General features: G+C 31.6%; 3 protein-coding genes across 3 annotated transcripts; all 3 read left to right on the forward strand.

Moving 5' to 3' along the window:
- The first annotated feature begins 1,182 nt into the window (after positions 1–1,182).
- LOC108217524 (U1 small nuclear ribonucleoprotein C-like) lies at positions 1,183–1,998 on the forward strand. Its single transcript, XM_017390352.2, has one exon. The coding sequence runs from the start codon at positions 1,183–1,185 to the stop codon at positions 1,996–1,998; it is 816 nt and encodes a 271-aa protein (XP_017245841.2).
- A 1,662-nt stretch (positions 1,999–3,660) lies between these two features.
- LOC108217525 (zinc finger protein STAMENLESS 1-like) lies at positions 3,661–4,221 on the forward strand. The gene has a single exon (XM_017390353.1). It carries the CDS (start codon positions 3,661–3,663, stop codon positions 4,219–4,221), a length of 561 nt encoding a protein of 186 aa, XP_017245842.1.
- Positions 4,222–15,147: 10,926 nt separating this feature from the next.
- Positions 15,148–15,717, forward strand: LOC135152323 (actin cytoskeleton-regulatory complex protein PAN1-like). The gene has a single exon (XM_064092228.1). The coding sequence runs from the start codon at positions 15,148–15,150 to the stop codon at positions 15,715–15,717; it is 570 nt and encodes a 189-aa protein (XP_063948298.1).
- The last annotated feature ends 1,591 nt before the right edge of the window (positions 15,718–17,308 follow it).

Genomic DNA, 17,308 nt, shown 5'->3' on the forward strand with positions numbered 1-17,308 from the left:
TTGTTGTGAGTTGTAATTCTTCGTAGCTTTTGAAAACAAATGATCCGATTACAAATTCTAGTAATTGTTTGTTAAAAAAATCGTTCAAAAGAAAGAGAAAAAACTACATGGGTAAATAAAATTACCATAAACTGGTATTTGACTTGTGTAATATATATTTTTGATTTATTTGAATAATATTATGTACTAATTTCAATATAATTTTAATATTTTCTCTTATATCCGTTAACAAAATCAAATTTTAAAAAAAATCTTGAAACTTATAAAGAATGACAGGGGTCTTCAATATTTTTAGTAAAAATATGCATTCTGTTGAATGTCCTAGTGAAATTATTTTGAATAACTATGAGCGATATTTTAATTAATTTAGAAAAAAACAATGATATAATGTCAGACTGTTTTGATGAATAATTATTGTTTTGAGATTATAATAATATGTATAATTATATTTATCTCGGTTTCATATGTATAGAATTATCCTATGGATATTGACTATAACATTCCTTTCGTTATATAGAAAAATATTTCTTGTTGTTTTTAAAGCTTTAAAAAAATTGATACGTAATAAGTGTTCATGAAAAACTCATTGAAAGCTCATTAAGATATTTATTAGAAAAATAAGTAAATGCATGGACGAACAATTAAAAATTAGTAAAAATGAACTGAAATTTGGCATATCTAATCGTAATCTTTTGATATGTTTAATTATATTATGTCGGAGTTTCAAAATGAAGAACAAATTACGTGCACAATTTTGAAGAGTTTAAAAATATCAGATTTTAAATTCATAGATTTGGTTATATCCTTTGATACTCAAAACTAATAATAAGGGAGCCTATATGCATACATGATATAGATCACCCATGGACCTGTCACGTTAGAAAAATAATTAGGAAGATCTTGGATACATAGCATTAGTCATTTAAATTTGTTATGTATAATTTTCAATAAATTAACATTGAATATGTATATACATAGATTTGTCATAATATTAAAATATAATATCTGAATTAATTAATTACATTAGTAGTAGTTGAGAGATTTCAAATTTTTTTTATGCGATTTGGGACCCCACATATTTATGAAATTGTGTATTTATATGCACATAAGGCGATGAAGATTATCAGTGAAACACAGAGACAAACTCATAGCAGCCAAATATTATCTCTACCTTAATTGAAAATGTCTAAGTCTTCCTCCTCCTCCTCTTCCACCAATGTTACTGAGAGCAAACTGGCTAATACCCCCGCTTCCAATGATAACACTGAGCCCAATTCCGCATCCTCCCCTTTGATTAATGCACAGCCGATTAATAATGAGCCTATAGCACCGGCCAATGCAAGGACCTATCCATGTCGCATGTGCCCTATGGTCTTCTCCACCCCGACGGCCATGGGCGGCCACCAGAATGCCCACAAAGCGGAGCGCGCAGCTAAAAAGCAGGCTGAAACTCAGCGTGCCAATTCGCTTTCCAAGACTGCATCATCAGTGGTCAATCCATTTTCAGTGCAGTCCACCACAAAGGGGCCAGGAACATCCTCCCTCGGCATCAATTGGAGTCAGGCCAAGAGGCCCAGAAAAGAGGAGTATGCTTTTCCTGGCTATCCTCCTGCATCTGGGGCTCTGGCTCCTCTTCCACCGGTCCCTAGCTATCCTCCCCTTAGATCGGCCTCTCAGTATTTTACTCTTACACCGGTCCCTCCTAGTGGTTCTCTTTCAACCCCTTTGACTCTTTCTGCACCGGCATCCCAAAATTTTCCTCCACCAGCCTCTCAGCAGGGCCCTGCAACAATCGGGAGTGGGATGTTTTTTGGAGTGCCTGATTTTTTCGGGCCGGCTGTTGCACCTACTGATCGTCCAGATGAGGGCTCAAGCAGGCATCCTGCTGCACCGGCTGGGCCTGTTGTCGGGGGATCAAACAGCGGTCCTGCTATAGAGCAGGACAGGGAGTCCGAGGTTGAAGAAGAGAATGCCCTGGATTTGGATCTTAAGCTCTAGGGAAAGAGACTGCATTCTTGATTTTTTAGTATTGCTTAAAGTTTGTTCTGGACTGCTTGTTTTTTAGATTTGTTTGCTACATTTGGTTGTGTTGATTGGATTTTATATGAATATCGATGAAGTTGATTTTACATGTGTTTTCTCTTATTACCATACCAGCTTAATGGGTAATTAACTTTGTTCAATATATTTTAACATTTAATTTTATGTCAAACATACATATTTAAATTAAAATATTACATGTGTTCTATTTAAAACATTTTTTGAAATAATTAACACATGTGTTTGTGTTAACATATTTTTCTTCAATAGATTAATTAAATTTCTAACAAAAATCAAGCCCCTTACATATTTTGATGAATATTTTTAAATTTATTTTAATGATAATTTAAAATATTAGTTAGAATATTTAATAAATTAAAGAGGCCCAATACTAGTACATCAATCCAAATAGACCAATTCTTTTTAATATTTGGGTATGTCAGTATAATATATATAATTTAATGTGTCTTTGAACCTTCTTTATATATTAGAAGTAATCAATAAATTAAATTACTACACTAAATTGTTCTGATAACTCGTTTTGTTTCAAATATGATATACTTTTCTTAAATTATATATAGGATAAATTCTCTGATTTAGTCATATAAATGAAAAATTATGAGTATATATATGATTAATGTTGTATGTAACAAGTAATAACATTGTTGTTTAGTTAATCCATAATCAATTTTTTTCTTCCAAAAACTAACAATCCAAAAATATTTAAGTTGACCCTTTATTAGATCCATCATCACATATTTAAAAATAAGAACGTATCAACAAAAATTTTAGTGACAATTGAAAATATTAGTTAAAATATGTAATAAAATAAAGATGTATGAGGATATAATAAATCGGCCAAATATATAATTTTTTAATATTTGGATATTTCAGTATATAAAAATAATTTATTGTGTTCTTGACCTTTTTCTTTATTAGAAGTGGTCAATAAATTAAATAAATTAGTATAATGAATTGTTCCAATAACCCATCTGCGGGACATCTTCCCAGCAGATGACATAATTAAGGTTGATTGTTAACTGTGGTTATAACAATGTATCAAATAATATGGGGCCAACCCAAAATCAAAAAGTGTATGAGATTGTTTTTGAAGATGATGGTCAAAAGTTTAATTTAATATGGTGGTTAACTGTTAATTGTGGCTAGAGCGCTATCAAATAAATGGGGCCTACTCAAATATAATTAAGGAATACCCAAAATAAAACGTACTTTGAAATTATTATTTTGAAGGTGATAGCTCTGGTGACAAGTTTACATGAGCGTTACTTTTGTCAGTTATGCAAATTTTCTACAGTGAGCCTTCATTTTTGTCATTATCAAATAAATACGATGATATACCCATTCATTTGAAATTATAGATGAAATCACAATTAGTTGATAGTTGAACAATAAGCAAGAATGAATAAATGAATCTATCCAAACTCATATGATAATATATCTCAGAGATTTTGTTAAGAAAGACGTTTCAAAACAGATATCACATACCCTCTATTTAAAGATATCTCTGGTCCATTATCTGCCATCAAACTAATAGATCTCAAACTAATAGATCTTAGCAGAATTCATATATTTTAGCCAACTCTTCTCATTTTTCAAACAATGTCGACTTCCTCCATTTGCACACCACGAAGGGATGGGACCTATGCTTGTCAACGTTGCAACCAAGTCTTCCCCTCCCTCATGGCGGTGTTGGGACACCAAAATGCCCACAGAGAGGGGCGGCCGGCGAAAAGGCAGAGGACGGCTGAAACCCACCATCAAAATCCTTTATACATGACCCGAAGTGGATCGGTCAACCTTTTTTCTGGGCTGTCCGCGACTAATCCGCCAGGGACAATGGTGGGATCATCTCACTCTTTTTTATCTCGTCTTCCATCAGCCACTCCAGTTCCGCCTCCAGTTCCGCCAGTTCTCATTTCTTTTGGACCGGTCCCTGGGTATCATCATCTTGTAACGGCCTCTCCAGCTCCTTCTCCACCAGCCCCTCTGCAGACTCCTACCATTGGAAGTAACAGACTCTTTCAAGTTCCCGACTTATTAGGGTCTTTTGTTGCACCCGCTGCTCCCCCGCTTGGATCAAGCAGCAGTCATCCTATAGTGCTTGATAGCGACAATGAGGATGAAGAAGAGAATGCACTGGACCTGGATCTTAAGCTCTAGGGCTAGTATTGCCGCTTGTAATAGTTTTATGTCTCTATCATGTTTGTTAAATCCCGTCCCCCGTTCTCCCTTCCCGTTAACAAAATTGATGATATAATTTATCTTTCTGCAAAAAACACACACACACACACATATATATATATATATATATATATATATATATATATATATATATATATGTATATATAGTCAACTTCTATGGAGTACAAAAAATATTGGAGTACAAAATTGATAAAATATAATCATTTGAATCTTAATTTTTTTTGTTCTACAATAATTGTAAACATCTGACAACCTGCGGATTATGTTCTACAACATAAAGATTGTAATCAAAAGGTAGAACAGTTACTTTTATAAATCGTATGACTTTATGTTCTGCAATATAACTTATAAGCAGAACAACAATCTTAATACTTGTTAAAGTTGAAAGATATTAATGATTAATTGATAATTATGTTTAATACTGCATATAAATGATAAATTATATATAAATCTGGATAAGCGGAGATATTATTTATGATTAAACTAAAAATTTATGATTTGTACTCCAAATGTTTTTATGTACTTCATAGAACTTAACTCATATACATATACATACATATATATATATATATATATATATATATATATATATATATATATATATATATATCCATGTATGATCTCATTTCTAATATATATATATCTGTGTTGTATTTTATTAAATAGAAGTTTAAGTCACGAGATTATTTTGATTTAAGATAAAATGAAGCTGCTAATATAAAATAATATTAATATATAATCCTAAAATATATATTATTTAATAATCACCAATTGTTGATCAATTAACAATTTACTTATGTTACATGTTTAGACTATTTCCCGATTATATATCCGATTGTATATTCATTAGTGAAAATATGATTAATTTGATTGAATATATTTGGTCAAATCGATTGATGGATATACATCTTTTAAAATAAAACAAAATAAAATAAAATCATATTTTTTGAGAAAAATGAAATATATACACTAACATATTATATCATAATATATTTTAATCTCTCGTGTATATGATTGATTAATTTGATCCGGTATATTTAGTCAAATCAAGCATTTCATTAATCATATAGTTGTTTTAGAACAATTTTAAAATTTAAAATATAAGTCCTCAATAAAAAGTCTAAATTTTTCTATAATTATTTTATGATATATAACTAACAAACATAAGTGTGTGTTTGTTAAATTTGTTTAATTATAATACTAAATATATATATTACTCTTCCAGTTCCTCTGAACCATCAAGCTCATTAACTATAGCCAAGGCCTATGTTAATCAATAATAATCTCTCAACCATAAAAAAATATAAGAAGAACCTATAAAAAAATTTAAATAGCTACAAAAGGTTAAAAAAATTTTGATAATTAAGTTTCTAAATTTCGAATTTTTACAATATAAAATTTTGTCCAACTAAAATGTGGTGCTTGTATATATGAATCTCTAAGAGTGAATAAATAAATACATTATCCTTTCATTATTATATATGACATAAGTTAAAAGATCAAATTAAATTTTAAGCGGGGTTGAATGATACTCATTATCATATATGAGAAAACTAAATTATAAAATTTATTCAAGCATTTAACTTGAAAAATAAGGAAAAAAAATTTGAATTGTGATCTCGAAAAAAATGTTGATCTTAAAATTAAAAATGTTTTGACTGAACTTCCCATTGCACTCTCTCTCGGATAGCATGCAGCTTATAAGGAAGACATAGATTTCTAAAGTTTTCAGTGATATATATGAATTTTCTACGGATTCCATCGCTTAAATGAATGAAAGGAAATGAGCCTGCCTAAATATTCAAAAAGCATACATAACATAAAAGAGGTTGAAAGGCTTCCATGGTGCAGCGAGGTAGGAAGTAGGAACCAAGCCTTTCGCGCTCGACTGAAAATTTTGTGTCAAAAGGCGTACTCACCCTTAAATTAAGAAAAAGGCTTTAAGTAATCGATTCGAATCCGAATAAGGGTTTCTTTTTTTGGTATACCGCTCCTCCGAGTAGGAAGGAAAGTTTTTGTACTTCAAATCCAATATGCTTCGCCTCCAATTTCAAAATGTGTTTGAAATTATCCAGACTGCATCCACCAGTACTCCACCAACAAGACAGCGGCAGGTGAGTATATAAATAAATTTAGGTGTGAAAAAAAGTAGGATAAACAGAGAAAGAACACTGCGGAACTCTCTCATTTGATGTTTTTTTGTCAAATTGGTTTATTTGAACTACTTGAAATTAATTATCTTCAAACCGTCAAATACAAATGTTTTTGATAAATTTGATTATGATAAAAAAATAGTCTCATTAAAATTATAAAATTTGTTGAATTTATTTAAATTCAACCAATAAATAGGACTACATATTTTTTATAGTCTAATTTCGATAGGAATTTTTCGAATTATACTTTTCTGATTTTTAATTCAAAATTTGGCAAAAAAATAATTAAATTTGGGATCGAAATTTCACAAAAAAAATTGAATATTTCTCCTCAGATCCAAAACATGATCCAAAGTTAAGATCCTCGGCTCAAATGGCACATAGCACATAATTCAGGGGCAAGGCTCCAAAACAATGATCCAAAATCTCAGTTTGGCATATACTTGAAGCTTTCCCGTTAATCCAAAATCTCAGTTTGGCATATACTTGAAGCTTTCCCGTTAATTATCGTATTCATAACAATTCTGTTGTTGCTACTCTTATCACTGTATTTCACATTACTGGAGAATAGTGCCACGAAATCATGTCGTATCTCATTGTTGACACATGGCAGACTCATGAAAATGAGTGAAGCATCAGTGCTGCAAATTAAATTGATTTCTAATCAAGCATTCATCCCAACTTTCATTATTCAGTTCCAATTCTGAAACATTACTGTCATACTCGTATGATCAATTCAATGTATAATTTATATATGATACAAATATATATTAAACCAAAAAGTAATTCTTCCACATTGATGGTGAGGGTAAGATAAAAATAATACTTTGTAGTACTAATTATAAAGTAAAGTGTACTAAACAAGAGCACTCTGATAATTCAACAGAACCGGAAGAGTTATTCTTTAAAAAAGAAGAGTACGAGTTATTCACATTTCATTTGATGGTCAGAAAACCGATTACCTGAGATCGCAAATCCCAAGTTTATCTATGAAAAGCGGATCTAATTGAATGTTGATTAAAAAATATAAAATAATGATTATATAAAATTTACTCATAATGATTAGTTATAATTTATAATATTATATTATTATAAGTATATTATACTATTTTGATGTAGCTAGTAAGAAATGATGTGCAATATATTAAGAAACTTTAGGAGTTCAACAAATAAAATAAAATAAAGTAAAAGATTATCTAAAGAGACGAATAGCTAGTTGGACGGAGCAATAGGAATTGTCTATAATCTTATTATGAAATGAATTGTATTCATGGGAGATGCTATGATGATAAGCCTTTTTTTATTTTTATTTTTGGAATTTTTTAACCAGACCAGAAAAGTTGTGAGGCGCGTAAACAATTATTACATGATGCAAATAAAAGTGAAAACAGATATAACCTTCAGTCATCAACAATTACATTTAACTGGAGACTTTGAGTGTCTCTTTATCAGTTACTAATAATTCACCAGCCTCCCCAGTAAGAACTCCAATGTTACCCATCTTCACCATAGAAACACCAAAATCTTTAAAGAAAGTGTATCCTTGTGTTGTAGCCTGGAGTTTGACATAATCTCGGGTTTCTTTGTCATCCAGAAGTGCAGCATCAGAGTTAAATAGTCCTCTCCTCTTAGCTACAAGTGTGTAGTATTCTTCATCAAATGTTTTAAAGCTTCCTGGATCCATCTCCACCAGTGTATTGACATCCGACCGCTAGCATTTCTTCTTTAAATTAACTGCATATTCTGAATCTAGCGACGGGTCCATGTCACCTTTGCCAGTGAAATTATATAGCCGGCCGGTAAAGCTGGAACAGTGAGAAGTTCCGATGGTGTGCCCTCCTGGGAACAATTTTATCAAGAAAAATATTTACTAGTGTTACAGAAAGAAGTGATATATATTTAGTTAACTCTCGTGGCATTTCAAAGAAATGGGCTTCATTTTTTAAGCTTTTCATTACCCGCAGGAGTCCCACTGCCGTTAGCACCTTTTTTAGTTCTTTGTGATCCTCAAGTTCAAGTCGTTGGACGCTTAGTGTCCCTGCCCCTTTTCTCTTCCTTGGGCTTTGGGCTTTTGTCCAACTTCCAATTCAATATCTTAGTCATCTTTCTTCAAAGGCCGTTGATTCTGCTTCCTTGATGAAAATACGCGTAAAAAGCCACCTTTTTCACGAGTTATTTCCTGGTATAGTTACTATGTACCTTCCCCTCTTCTCACATAGGCTCGAGCCAGTAAACTACCTTTCTTTCAGAAAGATGAAGATGGCCGAGGCCTCCTTCTGTAATTGCTAGTTGCTGTAGAAGGTAGTACCGTCTGGCAGCGTGACTTTGATGCACTGCTCATCAGTATTCAGTTTCTTCTTAGCCCTATCGCTAGGCCCTGCTTCATCTCGCTTCATCAGGTTTTCAACTCTCTCGCTATGTCCCCATTCTTTTCTTCGATTCTATGGCCGATCTTGTGTAATCCAAAGCTTGTGCAAGCGATCTCATAGGATAGCTGTACTAGAGAAGAAGATTCGGCATCTCCATCCGAATCGGAAGGAACGGCGCCTCCTATAAATTAATCTAAAGCGCATGCAATCTACCAAACCAAAACAGGTAGTTGATAATGGCATGCAATCCAGGAGGCGAAATCATATCTAGGATGAGAAGCTTGTGCCAAACTATCCAACACGTCCTTGATTGAATCTTGTAAGACTCTTGTAGTAATAGTACATGCTAGTGGATAACTGCCATCCTCAATTTCCTTTGTTTTTGTGGGAAGCCAAAAATTAAGCCCATCTCCTTTTTCCTTCATATTTATTTTTGGATAATAGTTTGATGTTTTGAGAATTTATATAATAAATTTATATAATGTGACAAATATATATAATATGAAACAAGCTTTTGATTTTGGTTAGTGACAATCTCTGCTTGTTGCCCCGCTTAAACATGACTCTCATCCCAGGTTTATCAGAAGAAGTAAAGACGATTTATAATAACTATATTTTTTGAAATATTAATTGGAGGTGACTACTGAAGAATATATGATTGTTTTGTACAGAACAAATATATAAATATCTTATCAGAACACGTTAATTATATATCGATTGTTGCATGAGACGATTAGTGATAGAGTATTTTGGTGGTTCAATCTCACTAAACTCTTTAAAAAGTTTGTCCCTTAATAGGCATACAAGGTTATTGATGAGTACATTCTTTTGAAAAGAAAATTTGAATATGCAAGCCATGAAATAATCAAGGGATGCGAAACTTGTATATGTAGTTACTTTTTTTAGTTTTCATCGTCACATAATTAGCTAGATATGTATTTGAAATGGATATACTACACATTTATCTATTATTTAGCTTAATATATTTTTATTTTTAATCCATCAAATAAGTGGGACGTTTAAGAAATCTATGTGAAAAAAATGTCAAGAAGTCAATGAATGAAGAAAAATGAGGGTAGGACACCTATTACTCCCTCGATATCAAAATTATAATTTTTTTTTGATTTTTTAATAGTCAAATTAATCAAATTTCATCGTAAATAAAATATTATTTATTATATTTTTTTGAAAACTGAAAAATATATGTATATCAAATATACTTTTTAATGATACAGTTTTAAAAAAATGACAGTTTTTCCTGTAGTGAAGACTATTATTATGAGAGAGGATAACTTATGGACACACATACTTGAGTTTATATTTACATTCATTTAGTATTAGTCAGATACTTATAATTATTTTTTAATAAAATAATCTATATGTTTATCTTTAAGAAACCGTAAGATATTAACAAGAGACGTTATAAACATGTATCGATTTGCATCCTTACAGGAATACTGAACACTACATGCAGATCCCTGATTATATTATACTACTTTATATCTTTTCTCAATCATGCATATTTGTTCTTTAATATGCAAATTTGGTCTAATAACCAGAGTTAGATAGTTAATCCAAAATACTGCATAAATATCCATATATAGCTGAATATAATAAGACTTAGATTGGCCCTTTGGAAAAACTGTTGATACTAGAAAACGGCAATGGATATTCATACGATATGCTAATAACAATTAAAATGTAGAAAACAAACTGAACAGACTGATTTCTAGAGCTTAAGATCAAGATCAAGATCTTGATCTTTCTCCTCTTCTTGTTCACTTTCAACCTTGTCAACAGAAGGGGCTGGCCCGAAGAAGTCCTGCACACCAAAAAACTTAGTGTTTTTGATTGAGGGCGAAAGAGTCCCTGAAGGAGCTACGGAGGCAGATTGAGGCGGAGCAGAAGGGGCTGGCGGCGGAGGAGGAGCCATAAATTCCACAGTCTTTTCAGCTGCAGAAGATGGACCTACATTCATCAAATCAACAGTGGTCATGTCAAAGTAAGAAGATTCGATTTTTTGTTTGCATTTTTGTTGTTCAACGTTTTTGTGCAGCAACGGCAAGGAACTCTTATTTTCCTTGCCAGCCCTAAGGGTTTATTTTTTTTTGCTACACATTTGGGAGCCTGAAGGGGAAGTTCGGGAGTAATAAATTATGGGAAGAGATAGAAAATGAGAGGAGGCATCTTGCCATGTGATGGAGATGAAAGGTTCACTATATATAGGTGGGAAAAAAGATGTGTGTCAGGGTAGCGTTTAGATAAATAATTTCTTGATATTACTAGATATATAGTTGATACTATTTTGAATAATATTTATTAGTGATTTTGTAATTTTCATATGCTTTAATGGCAGATTTAATAATAATTACATTCAATTCAAATTTGCTAGATGTGATCCATCATTTTTTATATTTATATAGTTTTTTGATTTTAAAACCGTGTAGTTTTTTATCTTTAAAATAAAGATGGGCTAATTCTGTTTAAATTATAATGCGCATAACTATTATTATTAATTTAAAAATATGTGAAATTAATTTTTTTTTAAACTTAAATATATATATTACAAAACAAATTTTCGGTCCCAAAATGTTTGTATCAATCACCTCAAATTGAAACTAATAATTTTATGTTTCCACTAATTATTTTCTTTCAGTTGGATCCATAAATTTATTTGTTGTTGTGAGTTGTAATTCTTCGTAGCTTTTGAAAACAAATGATCCGATTACAAATTCTAGTAATTGTTTGTTAAAAAAATGGTTCAAAAGAAAGAGAAAAAACTACATGGGTCAATAAAATTACCATAAACTGGTATTTGACTTGTGTAATATATATTTTTGATTTATTTGAATAATATTATGTACTAATTTCAATATAATTTTAATATTTTCTCTTATATCCGTTAACAAAATCAAATTTTTAAAAAAATCTTGAAAATTATAAAGAATGACAGGGGTCTTCAATATTTATAGTAAAAATCCGCATTCTGTTGAATGTCCTAGTGAAATTATTTTGACTAACTATGAGCGGTATTTTAATTAATTTAGAAAAAAACAATGATATAATATCGGACTGTTTTGATGAATAATTATTGTTTTGAGATTATAATAATATGTATAATTATATTTATCTCGGTTTTATATGTATAGAATTATCCTATGGATATTGACTATAACATTCCTTTCGTTATATAGAAAAATATTTCTTGTTGTTTTTAAAGCTTTAAATAAATTGATACGTAATAAGTGTTTATGAAAAACTCATTGAAAGCTCATTAAGATATTTATTAGAAAAATAAGTAAATGCGTGGACGAACAATTAAAAATTAGTAAAAAAGAACTGAAATTTGGCATATCTAATCGTAATCTTTTGATATATTTAATTATCTTATGTCGGAGTTTCAAAATGAAGAACAAATTAAGTGCACAATTTTGAAGAGTAGATTTAAAAATATCAGATTTTAAATTCATAGATTTGGTTATATGCTTTGATACTCAAAACTAATAATAAGGGACCCTATATGCATACATGATAATAATGGACTCTATATGCATATACATCACCCATGGACCTGTCACGTTGGAAAAATAATTAGGAAGATCTTGGATACATAGCATTAGTCATTTAGATTTGTTATGTATAATTTTCAATAAATTAACATTGAATATGTATATACATAGATTTGTCATAATATTAAAATATAATATCTGAATTAATTAATTACATTAGTAGTAGTTGAGAGATTTCAAATTTTTTTATGCGATTTGGGACCCCACACATTTATGAAATTGTGTATTTATATGCACATAAGGCGATGAAGATTATCAGTGAAACACAGAGACAAACTCATAGCAGCCAAATATTATCTCTACCTTAATTGAAAATGTCTAAGTCTTCCTCCTCCTCCTCTTCCACCAATGTTACTGAGAGCAAACTGGCTAATACCCCCGCTTCCAATGATAACACTGAGCCCAATTCCGCATCCTCGCCTTTGATTAATGCACAGCCGATTAATAATGAGCCTATAGCACCGGCCAATGCAAGGACCTATCCATGTCGCATGTGCCCTATGGTCTTCTCCACCCCGACGGCCATGGGCGGCCACCAGAATGCCCACAAAGCGGAGCGCGCAGCTAAAAAGCGGGCTGAAACTCAGGGTGCCAATCCGCTTTCCAAGACTGCATCATCAGTGGTCAATCCATTTTCAGTGCAGTCCACCACAAAGGGGCCAGGAACATCCTCCCTCGGCATCAATTTGAGTCAGGCCAAGAGGCCGAGAAAAGAGGAGTATGCTTTTCCCAGCTATCCTCCTGCATCAGGGGCTCTGGCTCCTCTTCCACCGGTCTCTGGCTATCCTCCCCTTGGACCAGCCTCTCAGTATTTTACTCTTACACCTGTCCCTCCTAGTGGTTCTCTTTCAACCCCTTCGACTCTTTCTGCACCGCCATCCCTAAATTTTCCTCCACCAGCCTCTCAGCAGGGCCCTGCAACAATCGGGAGTGGGATGTTTTTTGGAGTGTCTGATTTTTTCGGGCCGGCTGTTGCACCTACTGATCGTCCAGATGAGGGCTCAAGCAGGCGTCCTGCTGCACCGGCTGGGCCAGCTGTCGGTGGACCAAACAGCAGTCCTGCTATAGAGCAGGACAAGGAGTCCGAGGTTGAAGAAGAGAATGCCCTGGATTTGGATCTTAAACTCTAGGGAAAGAGACTGCATTCTTGTTTTTTAGTATTGGTTAAAGTTTGTTCTGGGCTGCTTGTTTTTTAGATTTGATTGCTACATCTGGTTATGTTGATTGGATTTTATATGAATATCGATGAAGTTGATTTTACATGTGTTTACTCTTATTACCATACCAGCTTAATGGGTAATTAACTTTGTTCAATATATTTTAACATTTAATTTTATGTCAAATATACATATTTAAATTAAAATATTACATGTGTTCTATTTAAAACATTTTTTGAAATAATTAACACATGTGATTGCGTTAACATATTTTTCTTCCATAGATTAATTAAATTTCTAACAAATATCAAGCCCCTTACATATTTTGATGAATATTTTTAAATTTATTATAATGATAATTTAAAATATTAGTTAGAATATTTAATAAATTAAAGACGCCCAATACTAGTACATCAGTCCAAATAGACCAATTTTTTTTAATATTTGGGTATGTCAGTATAATATATATAATTTAATGTGTCTTTCAACCTTTTTTATATAATTGAAGTAATCAATAAATTAAATTACTACACTAATTTGTTCCGATAACTCGTTTTTTTTTAAATATGATATACTTTTCTTAAATTATATATAGGATAAATTCTCTGATTTAGTCATATAAATAAAAAAGTATGAGTATATATATGATTAATGTTGTATGTAATAAGTAATAACATTGTTGTTTAGTTAATCCATAATCATTTTTTTCTTCCAAAAACTAACAATCCAAAAATATTTCAGAGTTGACCCTTTATTAGATCCATCATCACATATTTAAAAATAAAACGTATCAACAAAAATTTTAGTGACAATTGAAAATATTAGTTAAAATATGTAATAAAATAAAGAGGTATGAGAATATAATAAATCGACCAAATATATAATTTTTTAATATTTGGATATTTCAGTATATGAAAATAATTTAATGTGTTCTTGAACTTTTTCTTTATTAGAAGTGGTCAATAAAATGAATAAATTAGTATAGTGAATTGTTTCAATAATCCATTTGCGGGACATCTCCCTCCCCGCAGATGACATAAGGTTGATTGTTAACTATGGTTATAACAATGTAACAAATAATACAGGGCAGCCCAAAACCAAAAAGTGTATGAGATTGTTTTTGAAGATGATGGTCAAAAGTTTAATTTAATATGGTGGTTAACTGTTAATTGTGGCTAGAGCGCTATCAAATAAATGAGGCCTACTCAAATATAATTAAGGAATACCCAAAATAAAACGTACTTTGAAATTATTATTTTGAAGGTGGTAGCTCTTGTGACAAGTTTACATGAGCGTTACTTTTGTCACTTATGCAAATTTTCTACAGTGAGCCTTCATTTTTGTCATTATCAAATAAATACGATGATATACCCATTCATTTGAAATTATAGATGAATTCACAATTAGTTGATAGTTGAACAATAAGCAAGAATGAATAAATGAATCTATCCAAACTCATATGATAATATATCTCTGAGATTTTGTTAAGAAAGACGTTTCAAAACAGATATCACATACCCTCTATTTATTTAAAGATATCTCTGGTCCATTATCTGCCATCAAACTAATAGATCTCAAACTAATAGATCTTAGCGGAATTCATATATTTTAGCCAACTCTTCTCATTTGCCAAACAATGTCGACTTCCTCCATTTGCACACCACGAAGGGATGGGACCTATGCTTGTCAACGTTGCAACCAAGTCTTCTCCTCCCTCATGGCGGTGTTGGGACACCAAAATGCCCACAGGGAGGGGCGGCCGGCAAAACGGCAGAGGAGGGCTGAAACCCACCATCAAAATCCTTTATCCATGACCCGAAGTGGATCGGTCAACCCTTTTTCTCGGCTATCCGCGACTAATCCGCCAGGGACAATAGTGGGATCATCTCACTCTTTTTTATCTCGTCTTCCATCAGCCACTCCAGTTCCGCCTCCAATTCCGCCTGCATCAGCAGTTCTCATTTCTTTTGGACCGGTCCCGGGGTATCATCATCTTGTAACTGCCTCTCCAGCTCCTTCTCCACCAGCCCCTCTGCAGACTCCTACCATTGGAAGTAACAGACTCTTTCAAGTTCCCGACTTATTAGGGTCTTCTGTTGCACCCGCTGCTCCCCCGCTTGGATCAAGCAGCAGTCATCCTATAGTGCTTGATAACGACAATGAGGATGAAGAAGAGAATGCACTAGACCTAGATCTTAAGCTCTAGGGCTAGTATTGCCGCTTGTAATAGTTTTATGTCTCTATCATGTTTGTTAAATCCCCGTTCCCCTTTCTCCCTTCCTGTTAACAAAATTGATGGTATAATTTATCTTTCTGCAAAACATATAATTAATATATATATATATATATATATATATATATATATATATCCATGTATGATCTCATTTCTAATATATATATATATCTGTGTGTGTGTTGTATTTTATTAAATAGAAGTTTAAGTCACGAGATTATTTTGATTTAAAATGAAATGAAGCTGCTAATATAAAACAATATTAATATATAATCCTAAATTATATATATTATTTAATAATCACCAATTGTTGATCAATTAACAATTTACTTATGTTAATGTTTAGATTATTTCCCGATTATATATCCGATTGTATATTCATCAGTGAAAATATGATTAATTTGATTGAATATATTTGATCAAATCGATTGATGGATATACATCTTTCAAAATAAAATAAAATCATATTTTTTAAGAAAAATGTAATATATACACTAACTTATTATATCGTAATATATTTTAATCTCTCGTGTATATGATTGATTAATTTGATCCGGTATATTTAGTCAAATCAAACATTTCATTAATAATAAAGTTTTTTTAGAACAATTTTAAAATTTAAAATATAAGTCCTCAATAAAAAGTCTAAATTTTTCTATAATTATTATATGATATATAACTAACAAACAAAATATGGGTGTGTGTTTGTTAAATTTGTTTTAATTATAATACTAAATATATATATTACTTTTCCAGTTCTTCTGAACCATCAAGCTCATAAACTATAGTCAAGGCCTATGTTAATTAACAATAATCTCTCTAACCATAAAAAGATATAAGAAGAACCTATAAAAATTAAAATAGCTACAAAAGGTTAAAAAAATTGATAATTAAGTTTCTAAATTTCGAATTTTTACAATATAAAATTTTGTCCAACTAAAATGTGGTGCTTGTATATATGAATCTCTAACAGTGAATAAATAAATACATTATCCTTTCATTATTATATATGACATAAGTTAAAAGATCAAATTAAATTTTAAGCGGGGTTGAATGATACTCATTATCATATATGAGAAAACTAAATTATAAAATTTATTCAAGCAGTTAACTTGAAAAATAAGAAAAAAAAATTTGAATTGTAATCTCGAAAAAAATGTTGATCTTAAAATTAAAAATGTTTTGACTGAACTTCCCATTGCTCTCTCTCTCTCGGATAGCATGCAGCTTATAAGGAATACATAGATTTCTAAAGATTTCAGTGATATATATGAATTTTCTACGGATTCCATCGCTTAAATGAATGAAAGGAAATGAGCCTGCCTAAATATTCAAAAAGCATACATAACATAAAGAGGTTGAAAGGCTTCCATCGGTGCAGCGAGGTAGGAACCAAGCCTTTCGCGCTCGACTGAAAACTTTGTGTCAAAAGGCATATGCATAACTCATTCAAGTATATCCGCTCACCCTTAAATTAAGAAAAAGGCTTTAAGTTATCGATTCGAATCCGAATAAGGGTTTCTTTTTTTGGTATACCGCTCCTCCGAGTAGGAAGGAAAGTTTT

Source organism: Daucus carota, chromosome 4 (genome assembly GCF_001625215.2).
Source record: "Daucus carota subsp. sativus chromosome 4, DH1 v3.0, whole genome shotgun sequence".
Lineage (NCBI taxonomy): Eukaryota > Viridiplantae > Streptophyta > Magnoliopsida > Apiales > Apiaceae > Daucus > Daucus carota.

Coding starts and splice junctions, on each gene's coding strand:
- LOC108217525 (XM_017390353.1), top strand. CDS start 3,661: ATGTCGACTTCCTCCATTTGCACACCACGAAGGGATGGGACCTATGCT.
- LOC108217524 (XM_017390352.2), top strand. CDS start 1,183: ATGTCTAAGTCTTCCTCCTCCTCCTCTTCCACCAATGTTACTGAGAGC.
- LOC135152323 (XM_064092228.1), top strand. CDS start 15,148: ATGTCGACTTCCTCCATTTGCACACCACGAAGGGATGGGACCTATGCT.